This window comes from Gorilla gorilla, chromosome 8 (genome assembly GCF_029281585.2).
Source record: "Gorilla gorilla gorilla isolate KB3781 chromosome 8, NHGRI_mGorGor1-v2.1_pri, whole genome shotgun sequence".
NCBI classification, from domain to species: Eukaryota; Metazoa; Chordata; class Mammalia; order Primates; family Hominidae; genus Gorilla; species Gorilla gorilla.
Genome location: NC_073232.2, coordinates 138,315,985 through 138,343,597, shown reverse-complemented (window position 1 = coordinate 138,343,597; position 27,613 = coordinate 138,315,985). Strand labels below are relative to the sequence as shown.

The window sequence follows — 27,613 nt, the reverse complement described above, 5'->3', positions numbered from 1 at the left end:
TGAGATTCTCTTCTTTCCTTCTCATTTCCTGAGGCATCTGGTTAGCCCACAGTCTCCACTAGTTGCCCATAATGTGTAAGGCCCTGGAGACCATGAAGTGTGAGGGAGATGGATGTAAAGCCCCTACTGACGTGATCATGAATCGTTACAGGTGTGGTAAGTGATGCGGGCAGGGGCTGGTACAAGGAACTCTCTTCTCCCCACACACACCCCCAGCCCCTAAAGTCCAGAAGCCACACCTTCCCCACAGTCCAAGGTGGTCTTCATTATCACTTGGGTTTCCTAGGGGTCTGCCACATGCCAGGAGCTCTACACACTGATGCAGCTCCACAGCAGCTTTGAGTCAGGTCCTTGTCCCCATTTTACAGATGAGGGGACGGAACCTCGAGAGCTTGTACAACAAGGCCTTTTGGACATTGAATGCCAGATCAGCCCGAGTTCCAAGCCTTTGTTCTTCCAACTCTGAAGCATGGTTACTGAGTAGGTCAGTCAGACAGGAGGGGGCAAACTAAAAAGGCTGAAGACTGATAGGCATTAGGTATTTTTCTTAGACCCCATACATGCCCAGCTATAAAACAAGGCTTCCCCCTGAAAGTAGCCAGCAAAAAGAATCGCTAACCACTGACCTGTCACTCTCTCAGCCACACCTTTTGGATGTCGCAGAGCAGGTGGGAAGGAGCTTTGGCGCTCATCATCCTGCATCCACGCAGGTTCATCAAGGCTGCCTGACAAAATCAGGTTTAAAAAAAGGCAGGTGCATCTATCACACGCTTAAATATTATTCTTCGGCTGTGACTTCATCCCATTTTGGTTATTCTGGTAAAAGCTTTTAAGGGTTCACTTTCATAAGCAATAGAGTGGGTGGTTCAGTTGTGGAGGTTATGAATATACACCCACTGGGCTAATAGAGAAAGTGCTCACTTTCTCTATTAAAAAGTGTTGGAAGAGTGGGTACTTGAACCTAGAAACAAGATTTCCAGCGATAACATAACAGAAGAAAAATGTCAGCATCCTGAGAAAGCCGGAAGTGCAGGGAATGTGCCGTGGAAAGCAAGAAGACTGAGACCAGGCCAGGTACGGTGGCTCATGCCTGTAATCCCGGCACTTTGGGAGGCTGAGGTGGGTGAATCACCTGAGGTCAGGAGTTCGAGACCACCCTGGCCAACATGGTGAAACCCCATCTCTACTAAAAATACAAAATATTAGCCAGTCGTGGTGGTGGGCACCTATAATTCCAGCTAAATGAGAGGCTGAGGCAGGAGAATAGCTTGAACCCGGGAGGCAGAGGTTGCAGTGAGCCGAGATCACACCATTGCACTCGAGCCTGGGCAACAAGAGCGAAACTCTCTCTCAAAAAAAATAAAAAGACTGAGACCAAAGGAAACGTCATCTCAGTAAAATTGTTCCACGGTGTGGGAGAGGTTTTTTTTTTTAAGACAATCTAAATTAAAATGTGATTCTTTTAACTGTTTCTCATTAAGTTAATTGACAGCATATTATAAGATGATGCTTGACTGTGTCATCTGTGTTGGTAAAAATTCACATATTCGAATTGGCCATAAGCCTTTCTGAGGGTTTGTCTTTGGGAGAATGGCGGTGCTCCTGAAATGCCAGGTGGCCTTCTGCTGGGGCGTGTACCATGCTTCTGCATTATTGGTAAACAAGGCATTGCATCTTACACACACCTGGTTTTCTGAGCTGTGCTGCTCCACCAGCATTTGGGGCATTACAATCATAAGCACACCCTGTATTAGTCTGTTCTCATACTGCTATAAATAAATAACTACCTGACACTGGGTAATTTATAAAGAAAAAAGGTTTAATTGGTTCTTGGTTCTGCAGGCTTTACAGGAAGCAGAGTAGCTTCTGCTTCTGGGGAGGCCTCAGAAAGCTTCTAATCATGGCAGAAGGTGAAGGAGAAGCAGGCACATCACGCAGCCGGAGCAGGAGCAAGAGAGAGAAGGAAAAGGGAGGTGCCACACACTTTTAAACGACCAGATCTCAATAACTCACTATCCCAAGAATAGCACCAAGGCGATGGTGCTAAACCATTCAAGAGAAACTGCCCCCACGATCCAATCGCCTCCTACCAGGTCCTACCTCCAACATTGGGAATTATAATTCTACATGAGACTTGGTGGGGACACAGATCCAAACCACGTCACACTCTGACCCAGAAGGCTCAGTATGTTTCAGCTTTGGATTCCCAAGTAGAGATCCAGTGTTTTCACTTCCAGAATGCTTTTATACTTGATTACACACTGTTTCCATGCCTTTGCTTGACTTCCTATCATAACGATAGCCCTTTATCTGGTATTCACGTATCAAGCTTCCCCTTTGCTTCGCCGGTACCTTTGCAGCGTCTTCAATCCCTGTTGAGGTTGGTCTCTTTCTCGTCCTCTCTCTCTCCCTCTTCCTCTCTTTGTTTTTATCCTTCTGTACTCCCCAGTCCAACCTCGTCCAACTCTCCTCCCAGGCTGCTGTTGAGCTGTTTGTGAGCTCACGTGTCTGAAACTGCCCAAAGTCTCTTAGAGCTCCCTATAAGGAAAACAAATTTATCAACTGACACGTTTGAATTGTGTCATGGTATATGTATTTTTTAAGTGGTCACAATTCCCAAGAAAGAAATTACTTTATAATAAAGGTAGCAGAATCTAGGACATCAGAATAGCATTGCGTGCAATGGCACAGTGATGTCAACTCCACCCACCCATTTCCTAGGAGCTAAGCAGTCACTAGGAGCTGCTTGTATTTCCGAGTCCTAGCCTTATGAAGTAGGGAAAGAAGCAACAAAGCCATTTCCTGCCCCATTTTCTTAGCCCTTCCATAGGCAGCTGCAGCAGCACACCCCACATCCACTGAACCTGTTGTTGCTTGGGCTGCAGGGCCAGGTCTTAATCTGCTCTCTACACCTGAGACCCAGTGCAGGGTCCAGCACCTGTGAGGATGGAGCACAGGAGGGAACAGCCCAGAAGCCTGGCTTTACCCTTAGATGATCCTGCCTTCGTTACCTATGTGAATCTGAGAAATATATTTAACCTCTGATGTGCTAATTTTCTTGTCCATAAAATGGAATAATGAGACCTACCTTGTAGGATTAAATGGTAGGATTCAGCTCATTATGTCTTCTCTAAGAGGTCTTCCCCGACCAGCCTGCCTTTAAAAGCAACAGTCCCCTGAACCCTCCTACTCTGTTTCTACCTTCATAGCATTCCCTAACACTGGACTTTAGAGGAACATAATCATTTGGGTCTTTTTTCTGTGTCTCCTTGCAATTTTCAAGTAAGCAGGAGGTTTGTCCAATTTGGTCCCTCTTATACTCCCAATGTCTGGAAGATAGTAGGTGCTGAATAAATACATGTGTCTGATTGAAGCCTGCAACATGATGGCTGGCTGGCTGGATGGATGGATGGATGGACGGGTGGCTGGGTGGCTAGCTGGCTGGCTGGACGGATGGATGGGTGGCTGGCTGGCTGGATGGATGGATGGATGGATGGGTGGCTGGCTGGACGGATGGATGGACGGGTGGCTGGGTGGCTGGCTGGATGGACGAGTGGATGGATGGATGAATGGATAGATGGGTAGATAAATGGATGATGGAAGGAAGTAGGAAGGGAAGGAGGGAGGAAAAAGAGGGAAAGAAGGATGGTTGGGAGGGAGATAGAGTTAGGCAAGCAACAAATACATAGGGTGTGTGCAAAAACACAAACAATTGTTGAATTGTTACTATTCTAGATGCCAGTTTTTCCAAACTGCTTTGATCAATCAGATCCCAGTACTCTGATCAAAAGTGCCGCCAAACAGGATTAAATTAAGCACAAAGTGCAGGTTCCACACTGAGGCTCTCCCTCCCCATCCTTCCCTGCTCCGACAGATAGATGAAAGAGAAAAAGAAGGCAGAATGTGGACAAATCACGTCCCTAATAGGAGCTGAGTGTGTCAGTGTTGTCATCCTACTATGAGCAAGGCAGATGTGGAACAGATGGAAGGAAAGGGCATGTGATGTGAGGAGCTAGGGACCTCATCTCTCTCCATGACAGAGAATCGTGTCCAGTCTGGGCTAATGCCCCTGAAAAAAGAGATTGCAGAGGCTTCTTTAACATGGCTTATAAAAGAAATGAGAAAAGGAGAGGTGCAAGGCTGGCTCATTGCAGAGATTGGAGCGCTGAGCACACTGTTCACTTCAAATGGTGGCAAGGTGGTGTGGCACGTGTGTGTTGAATGAGATGATCATGTCTGCTAGTAGCTGATGAGAAGGGATCAGGTGCAGGCTAACGAAGGGGGATGTTTTTAGTAATAAGAACATCTTCTGTTCCCTGGGATGAGGTATCTTAAATAAATCCATTGTCACCTTGGAAAACAAAGCCTCCCCAGAGTGGAGAGCAGAGAAGGGCAGGAGTCAGAGTGAGGCTCTGGAGTGTCGGCATCCTGGCCATCAGAAGCGATGTGAAATAAAGTGCCAAACAGGACACCAATCAGGGAGAGAAAAAGGACCACGCCGCAGGGCATGGTTTGTTCTAAAGAATGTGGCATGTTTTCTTGACTTGCTCAATAGTCTTCAACAGACATCACTATGTCCAGGATTCAGGAGTCCTCCAGAACTTTGGCTGCAAATGCTGATTATATGTGCTCTCTCTGTGGCTGGAAGACGTGCTAAAAATGGCCATTCCTGAGCTCTCTGGCTGCCATGACCCTCTTTGCTGGGACCCGTCATGTTGTACATAGGGATTACCAGGGTTTATGACTCCATGGCCTCTGAGATAAATCTCTGCCTTGCAAATAAAATAGAAGGTATTAAAAGAAGGTAGTACTTGCTCTTATAGGGAGCTTTATGGGACTAAAAATATCATAGAAGATATCTTCATTGCTCCTTTGGAGCCTGCCCTGGCTTGCATTTTCTCACCGGAATTGTGTGGGATGTTGTTAAAGAGAGCAAACTTCCCCTTCTCTGCAGCCAGCCAGCCAGCCAGCCAGCCACCTCCTTTCTGCCCTGGATCAGATCTCATTCCACAGCCAGGCCTCATTTCCTGAGAGGCCACACATGCCACGAGCCCAGAGAGCAGACCTAAGGAAGAGTAAGCATTGGAACATGTGCTCTGCCGGAGGCCGAGTCAAGAGAGGATGCGAGCTGCTGACACCCTAGGCTTCCCCTGGCCAGCTCCCACCATGAGTCAGGACAGACACTGGGTGTGATTGCTTTGAGCACGTCTCCCCGTAACCATTTGAGAGGCCTAGAGCCATAAAAAAAAAAAAAATCACCTGCAGGAGATGAAAATGCAGTTCTGCTTCTGTTTCAGGTGCTAAACCTGCCCCTGGGATCTGCTTTGAGAGAGTCAATTCTGCAGGTGATCCTTATGGCAACTGTGGCAAAGTCTCGAAGAGTTCCTTTGCCAAATGCGAGATGAGGTATGGAATCCAGACATCCTGGCAAAGTCTTTGCTCTGACCATCCCACATTGCATAGGGTTGGTTCCAAATGGTTTCTCCTTGGGAATTGTTTGTTCTTACCCTTCCAGAGATGCTAAATGTGGAAAAATCCAGTGTCAAGGAGGTGCCAGCCGGCCAGTCATTGGTACCAATGCCGTTTCCATAGAAACAAACATCCCTCTGCAGCAAGGAGGCCGGATTCTGTGCCGGGGGACCCACGTGTACTTGGGTGATGACATGCCGGACCCAGGGCTTGTGCTTGCAGGCACAAAGTGTGCAGATGGAAAAGTAAGACCCAAATGTTTGCTTGGATCATAAATGTAAGTCTGGAACAGGGCCCATTGAAAAACAGCAAGAACTGGGTTACAAGGTTTGTTTGTTTTCCTAAATCTACTTCTTCTCAGATGCACCTAGAAGAAAAAGTCAATAAATCCTAGATCCTGGTCTATTAAAATGCAGACTGGGGAAAAATCAAGCCTGTCTTCTTAGGCCTTGAGTGTTAATAAGTCATTTCTACACTCCAGGTGGCATGAGGACTTCTAGCCAGGAAATTACTTTGGAAAGAAATACAATCGCATATTCTATTGGTTTTGGATATGTGGCTTGGTTTTTAGCACAGAGTTCTTGGGGGCTTGTCCTCACCTGAACAGAATGGGAAATCAGATGTATTTTTAGAACCCTGTAGAGAGAAGAATAGGAGAGGGAAAGGAGTGGAAGAAACTCAAAACCAGAGGGGAGTCCTTTCAGAGAACAGGGAGAAAGATACATGGAGATATTTTGAGGTTTAGAAATAAAGTCAAACTTTTTTTTTTTTTTTGGAAGAAAAAAAGAATTTGAGATTTTCATGCTCTGCCATACTGATTTTTTTTTTTCACCAAACTTTCTCATCAGACTAAATGACAGCAAGCGAATACAATGTTTTAAGAAAAGGATGAAACAACCCCCAAATGCTTCTTAGGACTCCATTTTCAACATGGTCTTGAAATCACTCACTAACATGAGGTCACACAGGCAAGAAAAGACAGAAGCAGAGACAGAATCCTGAGGATAGGTGTTGCCTCCACTCTCCTGTCTTTGCCCCCACACACCCTGAGCCACAAATCCTTTTTCCTTGAGAAATAGGATAGTACGTGACTCTTCTTATACATTCTGAATGTCTCCTTACCCACATTTGCTCACATTCAGGCCTTGACATTAAAATGACATCTGATATTTTTAGGCCCAAATCATATTTTGTCTTTTAACTTTTAGGTTCAGGGGTACATGTGCAGGTTTGTTATATAGGTAAACTTGTGTCATGGGGGCTTGTGGTACAGATTATTTTGTCACTCAGATACTAAGCCTAGTGCCCATTAGTTATTCTTCCTGATCCTCTCCCTCATTCACCCTCTACTCTCTGATAGGCCCAGTGTGTTTTGTTCCCCTGTATGTGTCTATGTGTTCTCATCATTTAGCTCCTACTTATAAGTGAGAACATGTGGTAGTTGGTTTTCTGTTCCTGAATTAATTTGCTTATGAAAACAGCTTCCAGCTCCATCCATGTTCCTGCAAAGGACATGATCTCATTCTTTTTTATGGCTGCATAGCATTCCATGGTGTATATGTACCACATTTTCTTTATCCAGTCTATCATTGATGGATGTTTAGTTTGAGTCCATGTCTTTGCTATTGTGAGTAGTGCTGCAATGAACATATGAGTGCATGTGTTTTTATGATAGAATGACTTATATTTCTTTGGGTATTACCCAGTAATGGGTTGGCTGGGTCAAATGTTAATTTCTGTTTTAGGCCTTTGAGGAATGACTGCACTGTTTTCCACAATGGTTGAACTAATTTACACTCCGCCAGCAGTATATAAGTGTTCCTTTTTCTCCACAACCTTGCCAGCATCTGTTGTTTTTTGACTTTTTAATAACAGCCATTCTGACTGACACCTTTTTTTTAAACTGTAGCCTGAACAGCCAGGGCCAGGTGCATCTGGACATTCCAATTCCAAGGGCTCAATTTATCATCAGATTTGTTTTCCACATTCAAGATGAAATGTGCTTTGATCTCAGAACCTTGGTTCTCTGAGGGCTCAGGGATCCGCAGTGATTCCCATGAGAGTCCTGCTGTGTTCACTGTAATCCAGGACAGGTTCTTTTATCAGCTGGGATGTGACCATCCCCTTGGCCAGGATTCGCACCCATAGAGGGGGAATCCCTCAGTGCTGCTTGGGCCAGCGCTTCTCCCAAAGGCTATGCCTCTTGCCCTTATAGGAGCTGTTGGGGTCGGATGGTGACCTCCTCAATAGGAAGGTTCTACTTGATTAAAAATTCTTCTGCCATTTGAACATTAGACTCTTTTTCCTTTGACTCCACTGATTTGTAAAATCTTATAGGAGATAAAGGGCTGCATCCCTTGAGTCTGGAGTATATTATGCACATTTGAAATGAGGCTGAGTTCTTTCAGCCAGCCCAGTATCATTTAGCAAATGCCTACCACTACAACAGCTTGATAAATTCAAGGAGCCGTCTGTTTTCCTCTGCTGAGCCTCGTTGCTGATGGTTTATGTCATTGATGATATTACTTGTCAGTCAGTATCTGGAAAAAGTTCCCATAGTTCAACCTCTCCCTTAAAAGACTCTTCAACCCTGGATTCTTGGAGTCTCCATCGATGTCTATCCAGGCCCTGGGATAAGGAGTAATCTGTCTCGCCCTCTCCTATATCTTTTTTTTTTTTTTTTTTGAGACGGAATCTCTCTCTGTCGCCAGACTGGAGTGCAGTAGCATGATCTCGGCTCACTGCAACCTCCAACTCCCTGGTTCAAGCGATTCTCCTGCCTCGGCCTCCCAAGAAGCTGGAATTACAGGCATGTGCCACCACACCCAGCTAATTTTTGTATTTTCAGTAGAGACAGGGTTTCGCCATGTTTTCCAGGAGAGTCTCGATCTCCTGACCTCGTGTTCTGCCTGCCTCGGCCTCCCAAAGTACTGGTATTACAGGAGTGAGCCACCGCGCCCAACCTTGCCCTCTCCTATATCTTGTAATGGAAGAAAAAAATACTGCAATACATAGATTTCTTTACAAGCTCCAAACAAAACTCATAAGAAAATCAGTTATAATTTTAGGATCAACTGAAAGTTATATTAAAAGCCATAAAATGCAAAATAATTTAATAGTGTTGACATTGAACTTAGTCTCAAAATGTGCTGAGTTTGGAGGAGTCAGGCAATAAGATCCATGCCTGAGTCCAGTATAAAACGTATTGTTATGCTGCATCCGTATTAACTGAGAGAAGGTTGGGTCTTCTCCAAGCTTTCTTTTGCTTGCTTTTTGTTTGAATACAGGTATGTATGCATGCTGGAGGGGTTGGAGAAATACTAAGAGATTTGCTGTGTTTTCCTCCTCCTACAGATCTGCCTGAATCGTCAGTGTCAAAATATTAGTGTCTTTGGGGTTCACGAGTGTGCAATGCAGTGCCACGGCAGAGGGGTGAGTAGGCTGAGCTGCCCTTTTACAGCCAGCCCATAACAAGTTAAGTAATAATACATTCATTTGTAAAAGGTTTTGCAATCCATAGCATTTTTTAAATAGAGCAGTTAGTGTGTTTGCAATATTTTCTTCTAAAGATATTCATTTCTTTTGACCTTTTCATGTGACTTTTATTTAACAAAGAAAATCAGATCGAGCTGTAATTACCTTTTAAATTAACATTCTATGATTTTAAAAAAGATTTTTGTTGTTCAAAGTAATTTGAAAAGCAACCTTCCTTCATGAAGAGTTTCACAATAACATTTCAAACTGTGCTGTTCCTCTTACTACCAACATTCAGAACCAGTGTCTGAACTGAAATATTTCCAAAAGGAATTAAAACAAGGACAACAGATCATATTAAACACATGTTCTTGAAATCACACACAATGGGTTTCAACTAAAGAAGGCTGTTATTTTAGTTCAGAGAACCTTTAGGGTAGAAGAGGACTCTAATTGCTGAAAACATAATTTATTTTTCTTGATGGGCTTATTTCCAATGGAATCATATTAGTCTTGATTAACCACACCAGAGGTTCATTTGTTTTCCTGAAACCTTTCTTACAGAAATCATGCTCCAAATTCTTTATTTTAAAACTTGTAGACACTTGCCAATGATTCTTACACAGAATTACGGGGTGCATGGGGGGAGGGGGTTGTAAATTACCATCATGCTGGAACCATAAAGGATCACAGTGTCACCTTAGATGGGTGTGTTGACGGTAAGGTTAGCTAACTCTCAATATAGAATGGAATCTTCTTATGTCTTCATTGGATCATAGATTATTTTCTGATGGCTGTTAAGAGATGATCAAGTCCAGTCCTATTATTTTACTGAAGAAGCCAGGCCCTGAGCTGGGGGGATGGTGTGCCCAAGGTAATATGGCCGGCAAGCTGCAAGCTGGTTGAGGACCCTGGACCACTCCCTTTCCAATACCCCTCGGCCTTATCCACACATGGGAGCGGAGAGGCCCACATTTGCTGGGTAGGTGGAGCCTACCCAGACTTGCTGAAGGGTAGCTTGGCCACAGTCCCACCCTAACAAGGGCAGGCTCCCGGCAGCACCTTCCTGTGGGTTTTAAAACAAGGCACATGACCACAAGTTGCAGAGAGAAGCCATGAGGGGCAGGCATGAATCTGGGGCTAGTACGTCCACAGCAGCATCTTTGAGGGGACAGGCAAGACACTTACATTTGACATAGGCTCTGCCACGTGCTGACTAATTCTACTCAATTTCTGCTTTATAGCAGTCTACTTTCTAACTTATTAAAGCCTATCTTGACAGTCGGCCTTCTTATCTGAAGCAATGAGGGTAGGTGGTTGATTCATCAAAACAAGTCGGTTGAAGCAGGAAAGCATTACATGGGAGACATATACTCTACGCATTTTATTTTGCCTTAAAATATGAAAGTGTGTATCTGGCAGCCATATTTTGATGGCGGGCTGAGGCCTTTAGGATTGATTTACTGAATGTCATTGTGCATCGACTTCCTGATATAAACCACCCAAAAATGCATCATCAACAACTTCTAGTTCATTTCTTTTTGTGGAGGGGAACCTTAGACACTCAACAGCATCCAAGAACAGCCTCCTCCTTGTCCTCTGCAGCTCTTCCCAATCATCGTGCAGTAGTCCCACTCATTCCTAATTTTTCAGAAATTCTTTTAGTGATTTCTCTTTTTTAATCCAGTGTTCCCAAAGGATTCAACCTAATTTTTTTTAACTTTTTTTTTTTTATCTTTATAAAGACAGGGTTTCACCACATTGGCTAGGCTGGTCTTGAACTACCTGGCCTCAAGTGATCTGCCCACCTTGGCCTCCCACTTGCTGGGATTACAGGCATGAGCCACCGTGCCTGGACTTGACAACCTAATTTTCATAGAAAAAAATATATTAAATATATATCATCTTCATGGTCATCTTCCATTGGATCATGTACTTTCAGTTAGTTACATCTGGCACAATAGCGAGTCCAACCAGCATGGACAGGCTTGGGAGTGGCCGCCATCAGTAGCCCTTAGTAACCAGGTGGGCAGGGGCTGCTGGCCCCTGCATGGAATGCTCTGGTTTATTAGCTGGGCCCAACAAGGGTGAAGCACAGCCTCCTCGGGCTTTCTTGGTCTCCCTTTCCCACCGTGCCAGAACCATTCTCTTATTTCACAATGAAAAGAATCCACTGTTGGATTCGCACCCTGGTGCACGACTGGGAGCCAGGGAACAGCCACTGGGAACCTCTGCAAGAAGGAGGCAGGCATTGCAGGAAGGACATACGGGGACAGGCTTCAGGAAGTATTAGTGGAAATCCCATGCACCCTGCTAGGATTGCAGGAAACAGGATTCCTTTGCTCAGGAAACAGGGGGCCTGCCTCGGACCCCAGCCTGGCGTGGGACCCGGCAGTCACCAGCCTCTCTGAGCCTTCTGTCTGAAGGAGACAGGGATGCGCCAAGCATCTGTCAGGTCCCGCGGTGCCCCAGGGCTCTGGGTCTGTAGCCCCAAAGCATGGTCCCTCCTCACTGCTGAGGGGGCTTCTCCTCATGGTCAGACAGTTTCCCGGATTGAAAAAGGAAGACGGGGAGATGGAGAAGGAAGTGAGGTGGGTGGGGGAGGCAAGCTGATGAACCCAAATAATCTTCATCACTCTCTTTACAGCCACTAATAGGCAGCTGATGCGTCTTCACAGCCTCAGGTTTGGTCGCACCTGTGTGGTGTGTAGTGCTAGCCTTGGGCTTATTCGCACCATGGCGTGTGCTGAGTCTGGCTGTGTCAGTGTTGGGGGGGCTCTGACCATGGCCCCCCTTGCTTCTGCTGTGGTGATGCACAGAGCATATGCCCTAACCCCACATCCCTCCCCTCTGCCCTGAAAGGTGTGCAACAACAGGAAGAACTGCCACTGCGAGGCCCACTGGGCACCTCCCTTCTGTGACAAGTTTGGCTTTGGAGGAAGCACAGACAGCGGCCCCATCCGGCAAGCAGGTCAGTGAAGCCCCCTGCATCCCGGTGGGAGGAGGCTGAGCACCTGGGGGCGGGTGGGCTTGCCAGCTGTCAGCGTGGGTGCAGGTAGAGCCAACAAGAAACCCAGTGGGGACCCCACATGGGTCTACACAGCCTAGGGTCTCCCGCAGTTTCCAGATGCCCCTCTCATCCCTGCCCGATCTTCTCTGAGGCTCCTTGCTCTCTGCTTTGACTGAGTGGCTGAGTTTGCTAGTTCCTTAGCCTGTGACACTTTTCTTAACTAAGGTCATTTCTATAGCGAACTGCTGAATGGGTATGAATTTCATCACTGTATCAAAGTACTTTGTAAAGGCCGACATCTGTGTGGTAGGGTGACAAGGTGTGGAGTTTAATGCCTTTTAAAAATCTTACTGGAAAGACACCCACCTCTTAGTAAAGGTGACAGTCACGGCAGCAGTGGGAGTCATTGCAACAGCTTCTGCATATGGAATGATGTGTGCAGGTGCTGTGTGGTGCATTTTATGCCCACGATGTCATTCCCTCCTTATACAACTCTGAAGAAGGTGGTATGATTCTTTTCTCACATACCTAGGACCTGAGGCTCAGGGAAGTTAAGTATTTTGCCTAATGTGATCTCGCTAAGATTTACACACAGGTCTGCCTGTCCCCCAAGAAGCTCTTAGTAGCAGCTGTGCTTGAACTCGTGGCCATTTCTCCTCAGATGACCTTTAGAAATGGTTTACTGGTGAGGTGCTCTTTTCTCTGAGTTCTTATTGGGCAATTCAGGGGCAAGTCTAAATGATGCCTCTTTTCGAGGGAAAGAAGCAAGGCAGGAAGCTGCAGAGTCCAACAGGGAGCGCGGCCAGGGCCGGGAGCCCGTGGGATCGCAGGAGCATGCGTCTACTGCCTCACTGACACTCATCTGAGCCCTCCCATGACATGGAGACCGTGACCACTGCTGCTGCAGAGGAGGTCACGCGTCCCCAAGGCCTCCTGTGACTGGCAGCATTGACTCTGTGGCTTTGCCATCGTTTCCATGACAACAGACACAACACAGTTCTCGGGGCTCAGGAGGGGAAGTCCAGCCTACCAGGCACGTCTGCAGAAACAGTGCAAGGAAGGGCAGCGAGTTCCCGGTTGAGCTTCTGCTAAAACATGGACATGCTTCAGTGCTGCTCCTGAGAGAGTAGCAGGTTACCACTCTAGCAGGCCCCAGCCCTGCAGCAAGGAGGAAGAGGACTCAAAAGTCTGGCCTTTCACTGAGCCTCCACAGCGGTGGGGGAGAAGCAAGGGTTGGGCCCAGTGTCCCCTTTCCCCAGTGACACCTCAGCCTTGGCAGCCCTGATGACTGGTCTCTGGCTGCAACTTAATGCTCTGATATGGCTTTTAGCATTTATTATATGAAAATAGCAGGGTTTTAGTTTTTAATTTATCAGAGACCCTGCCACCCATTCCATCTCCATCCAAGCAAACTGAATGGCATTGAAACAAACTGGAGAAGAAGGTAGGAGAAAGGGCGGTGAACTCTGGCTCTTTGCTGTGGACATGCGTGACCAGCAGTACTCAGGTTTGAGGGTTTGCAAAAAGCCAGGGAACCCACAGAGTCACCAACCCTTCATTTAACAAGTAAGAATGTTAAAAAGTGAAAACACTGTAAGAGCCTAACTCCATCCCCCGTGGCCATTACTGCATAAAATAGAGTGCATTTGAAATACCGCTGCCTCCACCCTGTTCATACATATATAAAATCAAGGCAGGCCATGAGCAAGCATGGCTCACTGCTCCCTGGCCTGGCCATGGCTCAGAGGCTCATTAAACAAGTACTTGTGTGTCTGCCACACACCAGCCACTCTCCTGGGTCCTGGAGAGACATTAAGCAAGAATGACATGGCATAAGTGAGGGGTACGACTGCAGGGAGAGAGGGCATCATGGGAGGGGAGCAACCCCCACAGAGCGGCAGGGGGTTGTCAGGAAGGCTCCTGGGGACCCTGCATCTGTTGAGGTCTGAAGGGGGCAAGGGAAACGTGCATTCTGAAGCCGAGATAGCTGGCTGTGCGAAGATCTAGAGGAGTGTGGACTGGCCTGGGCTCAGATTCTAGAGTGCCGACTGGGCCAACAGGAGGGGACACAGGACACGGTGCTCATGCTGGTCCTGGGGAAGAGGGAAATGGAGTCAGTCACTGCCCAGGCCTCTGGCTTGAGCAACCCTGGGGAGTTCAGCAGGTTCAGTGTGGGGGCCCTGTAAATGTTCAGTTTCATAGATTGATGTATTGAAGATTTATGGATTCACTTTATGGAACTAGAAATTATCGTTCAAGATTTTTGCTGTTCACTTTTTAAATTAACTTTAATTAACTTTGTTATGAGACACCAGAACTCTAGCTAGAGCCCCCTGTGATCACTGCTAAGGGTCTGAAAAGAGTGACATTTTGGCCAGGAAACCAGAAGCAATGCTTTTCCAGTAACACCAACAAGTAAGTCAAGACTGTCATCTGTTGGCTGTCTTGCTTAGGCTAAGACACATCCCTGATAAGCCTTGTTAGTGGGGGATGGGGTCCAGAAACCAAGAAGGTGTGAAAGACATTCTTTCCCTGGAGTAGGAGCTGCTGCTGCAGTGGTCCACAACCAGCTGAGGGTCCAGGTGGGAGGCAGGGCCGAGGAGAGCCCAGGTAACTGCATCACGGCGATCACCAGCAGCCGGAAAGGACTGTTGCACACTTACCTGATGTGAAGTACACCCTGATCCTTGCTGATGGGAAGACAAATGAATCAAGATCCCTGTCCTCTAAAAATTCACTGTCCAGTTGAAATCACAGGTAGACCTCCTCTAAGTCTGAGCATTTAGAGTCCTTCCCAGACAGCCGCTGACCATAGCTACTGTAAGAAACCAGTCTGATGGTTTGATTTTTTTCCTTCCTTTCCCTACCCTTGAGGAGGCTCTTAACTGTATTAAACAAAATGGCAGCAGGTCATAGAAAAGAAGATGTTTTCACAGAGAAAATATCTTCCTCCCAGGAAAAGGGTTTCCCCCACAAAGGCTGTGTTTTTAAGTCCCCAACATAACAAAGCAAAACTCATGGGTGTTTCATTTAAATGAGTTTTCTTTCTCTTTTTTCACTATCTACTTTGAGATGTCCAGCAAGAAAGCAATTCATTTTTTAAAAACACGAAAAAAGATAAAGCAGAACCCAACTACAGAATGAGTAAAGAAAAGCACTTTGGAGTGGCAAATCTGTGCTGGGGACTGGAAACATTTGAGCCTGGGGATGGCTGTGATTCCGGTGAGGTTTCAGTGATGGCTCCCTGCTACCTTCTGTGGCTACCATGGTCCACTGTGCCGTTGTCACGCCTCAGGGAACCTGCGTGGTCCAGGCCATCACCCCACCTACCCGACTATATATTCCTGTTTAGCAAGTTCTAGAGTTGTCAGAAATGAATGATGGTAACATAGATTGAACCTCAAACATGGCATCTGAAGTAAGACAGTTTATTAGTACATCACTCACAGGTGTACTCTCTTCATTTCTGTTGCTTCAGAGTTCACTTTGCCATAAATGTCACAACTTGATACCTCCCATATTTCATTGTAACTGCCTCCTTCTGTGAGCCCCATGTGTTTTGTTTCAGATAACCAAGGTTTAACCATAGGAATTCTGGTGACCATCCTGTGTCTTCTTGCTGCCGGATTTGTGGTTTATCTCAAAAGGAAGACCTTGATACGACTGCTGTTTACAAATAAGAAGACCACCATTGAAAAGCTAAGGTACCCTGGGTTTAGCTTGTCATCTGTTCTAGAAATGGTGGCTCAGAGGCTGGGCGCGGTGGCTCAAGCCTGTAATCCCAGCACTTTGGGAGGCCGAGGCGGGCGGATCACGAGGTCAGGAGATCGAGACCACGGTGAAACCCCGTCTCTACTAAAAATACAAAAAATCAGCCGGGTGTGGTGGCGGGTGCCTGTAGTCCCATCTACTCGGGAGGCTGAGGCACGAGAATGGCGTGAACCCGGGAGGCGGAGCTTGCAGTGAGTAGCGATCACTCCACTGCACTCCAGCCTGGGCGAGAGAGCAAGACTCCATCTCAAAAAAAAAAAAAAAGAAATGGTGGCTCAGAAAATGTACAGCAAACTGCTTCTCACTTCATTTTTTTAGCAAAGGTCAGATTTTCTGGATCATAAACCTGGGACTTGGTTCTTTTTTGGGGGGTTTCTTGTTTTAAATTTCTGCCAGATCAGCTGCCTCCTTTACTTCCCTTCAAACAACAATGTGCTGCTTATTACCTAAGCTAGCAGGGTGTCAGGAAATTCCACTGATGTGTTTTCTCCCACCCTTATATTAGTAATTTTTATACAACATGGAGACATTGAAATATTTTCATCAGATGGGGTAGCTTTTGATCCAAATATATTCAAAGACATTATTGCTGAAATGCCAGCTTCATACGAATCATCTTCCAGGTGTCACTACACTGCATTTCTATGGAGCGTAAGAACTAATTTGACAAAATAGAGGTTTTGAGGGAAAAACCAGTATTTATTTTTTAATCTCCTAAGAGTGTTATTAGGTAATTTTTCCTTTGCATGTTTAGCACACTGAGTTAAGTAAACTATCTTTTGAGTGCCACTATGAGCAAAGTGTAAAAAGTCAAGTCAGTGAGAAGGGGAAACACGCTTGGTCAGCAGGTATGGGATTCTGTTGCAGGTGTGTGCGCCCTTCCCGGCCACCCCGTGGCTTCCAACCCTGTCAGGCTCACCTCGGCCACCTTGGAAAAGGCCTGATGAGGAAGCCGCCAGATTCCTACCCACCGAAGGTGAGTCTTGAGTAGATGTGAGTGCTCAGGGCACACATGCAGACATGAGGTTTTCAATACAAGACTGAATAAGAATGGGATCCTAGAGGCGCTGCCTATGAAATGCTGAGTCAGCCTCACTAGGTCAACAGGCTCTGAGGGAGGGTCTCTGTGATCTGGGGCCAGAGGGAGGCCCCACGGTGCCCCCATGGAAGCCCACCTAGATCCTGTTGGCGCAGTCAGTGTCCCCTGCATGATATGGTGCAGCATAGTGTGAGCTGTGATCCCTTCAGTCACCCAGACCAGCCACATTTCTGGGGCCCCACTGGGTCTGCAGCCCGAGCTGGCTCCTGACACCAGCCCCCAATGCCAGCCCCACCATGGTTTCCAAATGCCACCACCTGGCTTTAGGTGAGCTGCTTTAGCCCACTGTTACTCTTAAAATATTTTTCAAAAGTTACATGGAGCTCTCAGAATTGACCATTTTGCTCCAGCCCTGAGCTGAGGAAGCCCTGTCCACCCTGTGGTTTCAGAGAACTGGATCCTTAACCCAGAGTACCTCACAGCTCCTTGCTGTCTCTTAACCCTCTTGCTACCCTGGTGAATTACAGCTAGAGTTCATTCTAATAGTTTTTCCCCACCGAGTTTTTCTGATGTACCCACAAGAATTCTTGAATATTGAACTTAGTCAACAACAGTCCAAATTATAACAGTGAACAAGACTGGTGTCAAAAACAAATGAGTGATTGAAAAGTCATTGCTGCTTATGCAGTAGGCAATAAACTGTTTTAACTCCCTTGATCCGAAAAACGCAAAGGGTGGGGCTCCAAGGAGGAGGCTGCCATTCCCAACAAGCTTTACCCCTGCTCGTCCCCAAAGGTGGAACCATAAGCGAGAACGGCTTTGTGTGGTAGCCAAAAGCACATCTTCATTTTCGTAAAAAAGAAAAATGCAGCTCTATTTAAAAAAAAAAAAAAAAAAAAAAAAAAAAGCACAGCCTTATTTTTGAGAGCCCCAAACTAGAAACGATCCAAATATCCATCAACCAGTAAAAGGATAAACATGGTATATTTGCACAATGGAATGAACCATTGATGTATACAACATTGAGGATGAATCTCTAGATAATTATTCTGAGTAAAAGAAGAAAAGCCAGAGTACATACTCTGTGATCCCACTTATATACAATTCTGACAAATGCAAACTGATAGTGACAGAAAGCAGACTGATGATTGGAGGGAGAGGGAAGGGAGAAGAATGACAAGAAAACTCTTTGGGGTGATGGATGCATTCATTTGTCCACTTGTTTGTTGTGAGGGTTTCATGGGTGTAAACACGTCAAAAATGACCAAGTTGTATACTTTATGTCAACTATACCTCAATTAAGCTGTTTTTAGAAAGAGGAAGGAAGGGGTAGAAGCCTGAGGTATAAGGGTCCCTGCAGCACCTGTTCTAAGAACAAGGGTTACCATATGGGAGAACGTCTCCAACTCCAAGCCCCAACCTCAGCCCTGGCTTCCTGAAGCCGCAACTCTCCTTTCCCCAGTGGTTTTCTCAGTTCTCATTGAGCCTTGAACACATTAAGCTGTATCTTATTTTCACATCTCTTTTGTAACTTCCCTAAGATCTCGGTCTGTGTCTTTATACTTGGTACTTTTTCAAGTGCTTTGCACCTATTTGTTAAACAGTTTTTTAAAATCTAAACAAAAATCGATCCTTCTATTCCAGATTTGGCGGGAGGGAGGCAGGTGATGCTTCTGTTTGAATTTTGAAGTTTAAATAAATACAAAAATAATTCCCCTCTTGTGTACATCCTTGATTTCTTTCCTTTACCCCACCTTGGCCTTCAGCTATAACAGATGAGTTAGCACTGCTTTTTCCTTAAGGAATTACTGATATTTTTGAAACCCGCTATAGCATGGCTTTTTACTTTGACTGTACAGGACAATCCCAGGAGATTGCTGCAGTGTCAGAATGTTGACATCAGCAGACCCCTCAATGGCCTGAATGTCCCTCAGCCCCAGTCAACTCAGCGAGTGCTTCCTCCCCTCCACCGGGCTCCACGTGCACCTAGCGTCCCTGCCAGACCCCTGCCAGCCAACCCTGCACTTAGGCAGGCCCAGGTATGCTTTCAGTACTAATATGATAGGATGTAGTTCAAATCCAAATTCTGCTACTTGTTAATGTGTGAGCTTAGATAAGTTGCTTAACTTCTCGGTGCCTCTGTAAAATGGAGATAATTCAGCTACTCAGATGGTTAAATGAGATAATCCACATAAAGCAGTTAGTTTGGTGCCTGGAGTATAATAATAAGAGTGTCATATATTTTAATTTACTAGTTATAATTGTTTAAGTATTTGAATAGTTAGACCACTCATGCAACTAAACGATGACACTATTGAGAATAGCAGAGAGACTAGTAATAATTAGGCCTGGAGAGTAAAATAGAGACAGGCAATCTAAGACAGATGGTCACCCTAAGAAGTATCAGTTATACTCTCTCATCATTTTATTTCAAAATTATTTACAAGAATTATACCACCTATATATAGAGTGTCTCCGTACCAAACTTAGCACTGTATTGTTTATGTATATCATCTCATTTTTATGCTGTTTTTGGAAGTAACCATTTCTGTTTGCTGCAATAGCGAATGATATTTCACAATAGAAAACTTGAAGGGAGGAGAAAACAAGCAAATAAGTAGGAGATAATCACTGGTAATTTTTCACTGCTATTAATATTTTTTGTTTATAATTGTGTATTTTAACATAATTTATTTGTACACAGTTTTATATAATGCTTTGTTTTGCCTTAAAAATTAGTCCCATTTACAATGGCATTAAAAATCCTATTTAATAATAACACTATACTTGAATATAAATGTTTAAGTACTTGCAAATTATTGGGCATATTTTGATGTATCATTCTTTGCTGTTAGAAAGTTCTAGACAGGTAAATCTTGGGACCTCTTTATTCCCCTAGGAGAGATTCTTAAAAGTAAAATATTGGGTTGAAAGATTGTATGACCATTTTAAGCCTCATAAAAATATTTTTTCAGAACTCATATACATTTGCATTCCCACATTATTATTGTCTTTCTCACCATGACTTTGCTAACACTAAATTTTAACTTTTACCAGTTTGATAAATACAACAAAATATCTCAATTTGTTGCTGTCTAGTAGTTCTGTCAGTTACCAAGAGGAGATGTTGGACTTTTCCACTATAATTGTGTCTCCTTTGAGTTCATCAGTTTTTGCTTCATGTATGTTGAAGCTCTGTTGTTTGTGATACACACAATTAGGATTGTTGTGTCATCTTAGTAAAGTGACCCTTTTATCATTATGTCATGTCTCTGTTTAGCTCTGGTAATCTTTGTCCTAAAATCTACTTTATCTGATATTATTATATCCACTCCAGTTTTATTTTCATTAGTATTAGTGTTGTCTTTTTGCAATCATGAATGATATTTCACAATAGGAAACATCATTCATGATTGCAGCAAACAGAAATGGTTACTTCTAAAAACAGCATGAAAAGCAAAGTACGAATTTTTCCATCCTTTTAACATACCTATGGAATTACATTTGAAAAGCGTTTCTTGTAGACAGCATATAGATTTTTTCATCCATTTAGCCAGTCACTATCTTTTAATAGGTGTGTTTAGAACATTCAAATTTAATGCAATTGTTGACATGTTTGGATTTAAGTCTACCATGTTAATATTATTCTGTTTGTTCTCTCTGGTTTTTGTTTCATTGTGCTTTTTCTGTGTTCCTGTAGATTAGTATTCCATAGTGATTTATCTGCATTTATGTTTTTGAGTATATATCTTTGTTTTTTTTTTTGTATGATTACACTAGGGCAGTTTCTCAACCTCAGCATTTTGACATATTGTACTGAATACGCTGTTATGTGGGGTTTTCCTGTGCATTGTAGAATGTTTAGCAGCATCCATGGCCTCTATCAGCTAGATGGAAGTAACATGTGTAATTATGTTTCCAAACATTGCCAAAATGTCCTCTGAAAGGCATAACCTCCCTTGATTGAAAACCACTGCTCTAAAGATTACAGTATATATGTACTTACTTTATCACAGTCTACTAGTCAATATTTCTTCATTTTAAGTAGAATACAGAAACTATCACCTTTTAGGTCGCTTTTCCTCTTCCTTTTATAATACAGATGTCTTAAATATTACCTTTATGTGTACTGAGAGTCACTTCAGATGTTGTAATTTTGCTTTCAGCCAAACATAATTTTTAAAACTTAACTTTGCTTATTATTTTCTGTCTGAAAAACTTTCTTTAGCCATTTTTTAAAGCAAATCTGTAAGTGACAAATTCTCTTCATTTTCCTTTATCTGAGAATGTATTTATTCCTAGAGGATAGTTTTGCTGGATATAGAATTCTGCATTGACTGTTTTCTCCATTCAGTACTTAAAAAATGTTGTTCCCCTTCCTTCTGGACTCCATGGTGATGAGAAATCCACTAAAAGTTCTACCCATAGTCTCTGTTCCAGGGAAGGGATGTGGCATGTTATTGCAAGAAGTGATAGAAAGTAGAGATCTGCCAGTCTCTAGGCTATGATGCCTGGTGAGGAGCAGGAGGGAGGCATGGCTTTTTTCAAGTGTTGAGCTGGAGTAAGGTCAGGTATGGTCAAAACACTTCTGTATTTCTGGACTGATCTTTCTCTAGTCTTTTGGCTCGAGATAGCAGGCTTTTCCAGTTGTAGGCCTATCCAGAGCCCAGGCCAAGATATATAAAAAAACACACACAAACACACCATTGGGTAGTTCCTTGAGTTCTGAGATCCCTAGCCAGCATACTTTATGTCCAGACATTTTTGTTGCACTTAGCAGGAGAAATAGGGTGAAATTTACTTATTCCATCTTGTCCAGACCTCATTTCTCCTTGTATTTTTTTGATTACTGGTACACTTGAACTACTTTTTATGTATCCATTAGCCAATGGTATGCTGGCAAACTGGCCCTTTTAAAAAAAAATTCTGATTTGCAGCTGATTTCTCTGGTATAAAACTTCCCATTGTGGCCAGTTTCAAGCTACTAATGTGACATTACTGAATGAGGAGTAGGGAATTGGCAGTTATGAGCCAGTACCAGCCAGCTCAAGCATACCACTGCTGTTCACTGTATTTGTTCTGTGACTTGTCTTTTCCTATCCTTTGCCTATTTATTTCTGTTCGAGAGGTAGAGGTTTTCTTCTTGGTTTATAAGTTTCTTTTAAAAATATTTTAATGTAATTTTAGTTATGATTTTTTGGCATAAGAATAATTCTGGTTTTGAAGATTGAATTTTTCTTTTGTGAATTTTCCCATTCCTTTCATGCTTGCAAAGTCCACTCCCATTTCATTATTAGTGAAAGTCCATATATAATTTCTTCTGTTTATTGACAGTTCTTTTACATTTGTTTTTCTAATTTGTTTTAGATTTGCAGTCATGGAAGGTGGTGAGCACGCCCTAAACTTTTCTGGTCCGTGGACTTGAGAATCTGACAAAAGCTATGAACTCATAAAATGCACCAATATTAGTATTTTGTGTGCACATTTCAGGTAGCCAAAGAGCAGAGAAGCTCCTTTCCCATGTACCCCTCATCCTGAACCTTTTTATTTCTTTTAAGCAACTCACCTGTGTACCATGTCAAACTGGGGCTAACAGACCATGTTATCAGAGGAAGGTATTCCTACTGCTGGTATTTTTTCCTCCACCAGCAGGGACTCTTCCAAGATTTCCTTTAAAGCAGGCCCGAAAAAGTCCTTCATTCTGTTTTATGAAACTAAGGAAATGTTACCCTTTAAACATCAGTCACTGAAAAATCCACATTTCTCACTCCAGGCTGGTGTCTGTCTGGAACTTTTCTAAGACATATGATATAGATTAAGTGTGTGATTTCTCTCCCATCACACATAGGGAACGGGAATTAATTCCATGCAGGTGTGGAGAATATTTGGAGGTGACTCCTGTTTGGCAGCACAAATTGAATCCACTGACATTTTGTACTTTGGGGTTCCTCATGCCCTGCCCAGGACAACGTGACACACAGCTAATCCTGCTTCATTTGTCCCAATGTACTAAGCATTCCAGAAGAAAACACTACCACAAACACCATCTTGGTCCACCTCACATTTAAACTGTAAGCTAGGTCTTTACAGAAACCATTTCATTTTCTATAAATGTTCTGTTTGACTTATAAATGAAGGAGAGCTGAATGAATGTACCCTCTTGTCCACAAACATACCTTTGCAATGTACCACTTCCTTCATGCTAAAAGGACCCTTGGAATTCAAGCTTCTCATCCTAACTCCCCAGTCTTGATCAAGGAAACAAACTTTTTTCATCCCATCAGCTATATTAGAGGAAAAATAATTCAGTGTATTCATCTAGCTGTTCACTGCATCTTAAAGAAGGCTCTATGCATTTTCTGCAGAGATGGAGATCTTCAGTTCAGTGATGCTGTCAAAACACAACATTTCTCCTAATCAACAACTTTTATCTGTCTGTATTATATGCAACATATAATATTTTATAACACAAGACTCACCAGTCTGGCACAGTCTCATCTAAGAAAAGGCTACTTTATTTAAGTTGCCGTGGGAAGACGGTGGCAGCTATTACAAGGAAGTCCAAATTCCTCTTCCTCCTCAAACCCTTATAAAAGGTGATGAATGATGAGCTGGGGCTGTTACTGGTAAACAGCAGCTATTCCTTCAAATGCCTGGTCAGGATGCAGATGTGAGCAAAGCCAATTAATTTAAGCCACGATTGTAGATCAATCAGGTGCTGGCCAGTTCAGAGGTTAAGTCCAAACTTTCAAACTGTTCAACAAAATGAATTTGGCTCCGAATGGATAAGGGCATGTGCCCTTCTGGACCTGTGTGGCTGTCTGATATTGAAACCTGCACTTGCAGAGCCTAGAAATCTGGGGATTACGTCCTTGCTCATCAGAAATGCCAATTTGTAATGAGAAAAAGAAGACCCATTCGTTAGTATGTTTTCCTAAAGAAGATGAAATACAAGAAAACTCAGTTTTATGAGAGCTTCTGTTGCTACACACAAAGCACAGGCTAATAACTGGTAAAGGTGCTGGTGAGTGTCCTTCTGTGCCCTTTCCCTGCGTTCCAGATCTCACCCTCCCCTAAGACCTCTCCACAGTCCTCCCTCCAGGACCTCTGATCACCTGCTGCTGTAGCCTGGAGTTACCAGTATGCCAGCTCTGCCCTACTTCTGAAGGCATAGACTGATCCCAGGCACACCTAAGTCCAGCCCCTCGAACATAATAGATGTGTAGGAAATATGCTGAATTGATGTGGACTTAAAATAGTAAAAAATCAGTTGTCACAGTGTCATTCTCCATGGCGCCATCACACTCAGTTACGGATTAATGACAATGAGTCCATTCCCCCTGTAAATCTAAAACACAGCTACCAAGGTCTTGGACTCTCCCTGCCACCTACCCAATACTTCCAGAAACTTTAGCTGAACTTTCTTTGGCATCATATACTAATTATTCATCAGACACAAACATCAAATGTCTTTAAGGGTATCAGTTATCCACGGAAGCACGATCTCTCCCTGAAGGGAACTTCTCAGAACACGTTTTCAAGGGAAGTTGTTCACGTGATTACAGTGTTCAAAGGGGTATTTGTTTCCCACTTATTTGTTACTATAAACATGAAAATTACATAAAAAGCAGATGCCTGATATTTTAGCCTTTATATTTACTAATAGGTAATATAGGCCTATAATTAAAAATCTCAACAGTATAAAGGGTCATTCGGGAAACAGTCTCCTTCACACCTGTCACCAGTCTCCCTTCCCAGAAGCAATCGTCACTGTTACTAGGCTTTTATAAAACGCAATTTGGGATACAATGAAAAGTCTCAGCTCTACCCCCCACCCACCTCTCTGCAAGGAGAGATTATGGAAATTTTCAAACACTCAAAATTGGAGAGAAGAGTACAGTGAAACCCTATCTACCCATCACTCAACTTCAGCAACCGTCAACTTGCTGTCACTCATCTTACATCCTTGTTTTGAATTCAAATGGCAACACATTACGTACTTTCTTCTACTTTGGTTATTCCTTATTAGTTTTATACATCTGCTTCATTCTTTTCACTGGCTACATCGTTATTTGTGAAGCTATACCATGACTTCTTTAACCTGTCCCTTACAGATTCCCAGATGGGTTGTTTTCAATCATTTGCTATGTCACACAGGCATAATCTTGCCCAAGATGGATAAATTCCTGAAAGCACAATTGCTGTGCAAAGGTCATATGCATTTAGAAATTTGATAGATTGAGTGAAGCTGCCTTTAAAGGAGTTGTTTCAGCTATTCTATTATCCAGCTCCTCACCAACACAGTGTGTTCGGAGGTTTTTCATCTCTTTGCCAATCGATAGGTTAAAAACAGTGGTCTCCATGTTTTTCTTCATAGGAAATACTTCATAGTGAGATGAAATACCTTTTCACAGGTTTAAGATTTTCTTTTTCATGAACTGCCTTTTCATCTTTGCCATTTTTAAAATTTAAGATCGGGGTACATGTGCAGGATGTGCAGGTTTGTTACATAGGTAAACATGTGCCACGGTGGTTTGCTGCACAGATCTCATCACCCAGGTATTAAGCCGTGCATCCATTAGCTATTCATCCTGATGCTCTCCTCCTCCCCCTGCCCCATTGTGTCCATGTGTTCTCATCATTCAGCTCCCACTTAATAAGTGAAAACATGGGATATTTGTTTTTCTGTTCCTGCATTAGTTTGCTGAGGATAATGGCCTCCAGCTCCATCCATGTCCCTGCAAAAGACATGATCTCATTCCTTCTTATGGCTGCATAGTATTCCATGGTGTATATTTACCACATTTTCTTACCCAGTATATCACTGATGGGCACTTAGGTTGATTCCATGTCTTTGCTATTGTGAATAGTGCTGCAGTGAACATATGCATGCGCATATAATAGAATGATTTCTATTCCTTTGGGTATATACCCAATAACGGGATTCCTGGGTCAAATGGCATCTCTGCTGCTAGGTCTTTGAGGAATCATCACACTGTCTTCCACAATGGTTGAACTAATTTACACTCCCACCAACAGTGTAAAAGCATTCGTTTTGCTCTGCAACCTTTCTAGCATCTGTTAACTTTTTAATAATTGCCATTCTGACTGGCATGAGATGGTAGCTCATTGTGGTTTTGATTTGCATTTCTCTAATGATCAGTGATGTTGAGCTTTTTTTCATGTTTGTTGGCTCCATGAATGTCTTCTTTTGAGAAGTGTCTGTTCATGTCTTTTGCCCACTTTTTACTGGTCTTGTTTTCTTGTAATTTTAAATTCCTTATAGATGCTAGCTATTAGACCTTTGTCAGATGGATAGATTGAAAAACTTTCTCCCATTCTGTAGGTTGTTCATTCTGTGTCTCTTTTGCTGCAGACACTCTTTAATTAGATCCCATTTGTCAATTTTTGCTCTTGACGTCGTCATGAAATCTTTTCGCATGCCTATGTCCTCAATGGTATTGCCTAGATTTTCTCCTAGGTTTTTATAGTTTTCGGTTTTATATGTAAGTCTTTAATCAATCCTGAGTTTATTTTTGTATATGGTGTAAGGAAGGGGTCCAGCTTCAATTTTCTGCATATGGCTATCCAGTTCTTCCAGACTATTTATTAAATAGGGAATCCTTTCCCCATTGCTTTTTCTCAGGTTTGTTGAAGATCAGATGGTTGTAGGCGTGCAGTCTTATTCCTGGGTTCTCTATTTTGTTCCATTGGTCTATGTGTCTGTATCAGTACCATGCCATTTTGGTTACCATAGCTTTGTAGTATAGTTTGAAGTCAGGTAGCATGATGCCTCCAGCTTTGTTCTTTTTGCTTAGGATTGTCTTGGCTATTTGGGCTCTTTTGGGGTTCCATGTGAATTTTTAGTTTTTTCTAATTTGGTGAAGAATGTCAATAGTAGTTTGATGGGGATAGCATTGATTCTATTTGGGCAGTATGGCCATTTTCATATTGCTTCTTTCCATAAGCATGGAATGCTTTTCCATTTGTTTATGTCCTCTGATTTCTTTGAGCAGTGGTGTAGTTATCCTTGAAGAGGTCCTTCACGTCCCTTGTAGCTGCATTCCTAGGTATTTTATTATTTTTGTGGCAATTCTGAATGGGAGTTCATTCATGATTTGGCTGTTGACTTGCCTGTTGGTGTATAGGAATGCTAGCAATTTTTGCACATTGATTTTATATACTGAGACTTTGTTGAAGTTGCTCAAGAAGCTTTTGGCTAAGACAATGGGGTTTTCAAGATATAGGATCACGTCATCTGCAAACAAAGTTAGTTTGACTTCCTCTCTTCCTATTTGAATACACTTCCTTTCTCTTGCCTGATTGCCCTTCCCAGAACTTCCAATACTATGTTGACTAGGAGTGGTGAGAGAGGGCATCTTGTCTTGTGCTGCTTTTGAAGGGGAAAGCTTCCAGCTTTTACTCATTCAGGATATTAGCTGTGGGTTTGTCATAGATGGCTATTATTTTGAGGTATGTTCCTTTAATACCTAGTTTATTGGGAGTTTTTTATATTATGGGGTGAATTTTATTGAAGACCTTTTCTGCATCTATTGAGATAATCATATGGTTTTTGTCTCTAGTTCTGTTTATGTGATGAATCACATTTATTGATTTGCATATCCCAAACCAACCTTGCATCTTGGGACGAAGCCTACTTGATTGTGGTGGATAAGCTTTTTGATGTGCTGCCAGATTGTGTTTGCCTGCATTTTGTTGAGGATTTTTGCATCAATGTTCATCAAGGATATTGGCCTGAGGTTTTCTTTTATCTCTGCCAGGTGTTGGTACCAGGATGCTGTTGGCCTCGCAGAATTAGTTAGAGAGGAGTCTCTTCTTTCCAATTTTTT

General features: G+C 43.3%; 2 protein-coding genes across 12 annotated transcripts in view; one reads left to right on the top strand and one right to left on the bottom strand.

Annotated features, from left to right (window-relative positions):
* The window catches only part of ADAM12 (ADAM metallopeptidase domain 12), a 377,010-nt gene that overhangs the window by 334,473 nt on the left and 14,924 nt on the right, over window positions 1-27,613 (top strand). The window contains exons 15-21 of one of the 3 annotated variants that reach the window (XM_019034886.4): window positions 5,298-5,406; window positions 5,516-5,714; window positions 8,824-8,901; window positions 11,806-11,914; window positions 15,522-15,657; window positions 16,592-16,700; window positions 18,623-18,802. In XM_019034886.4, coding sequence (XP_018890431.3) covers window positions 5,298-5,406; window positions 5,516-5,714; window positions 8,824-8,901; window positions 11,806-11,914; window positions 15,522-15,657; window positions 16,592-16,700; window positions 18,623-18,802 — 920 coding nt within the window. Of the gene's footprint in view, window positions 1-5,297; window positions 5,407-5,515; window positions 5,715-8,823; window positions 8,902-11,805; window positions 11,915-12,709; window positions 13,610-15,521; window positions 15,658-16,591; window positions 16,701-18,622; window positions 18,803-27,613 lie in introns of those variants that run through there. The other 2 variants (XM_019034889.4, XM_063710574.1) reach the window with 2 other exon arrangements.
* The window catches only part of FANK1 (fibronectin type III and ankyrin repeat domains 1), a 173,541-nt gene continuing 148,157 nt past the window's right edge, over window positions 2,230-27,613 (bottom strand). For all 9 annotated transcript variants that reach the window (XM_055353008.2, XM_063710575.1, XM_055353010.2 and 6 more), the window contains one exon: window positions 2,230-2,538. In XM_055353008.2, the coding sequence (XP_055208983.1) occupies window positions 2,245-2,538 (294 nt within the window). In that variant the 3' untranslated portion in view covers window positions 2,230-2,244. The remainder of the gene's footprint in view (window positions 2,539-27,613) is intronic.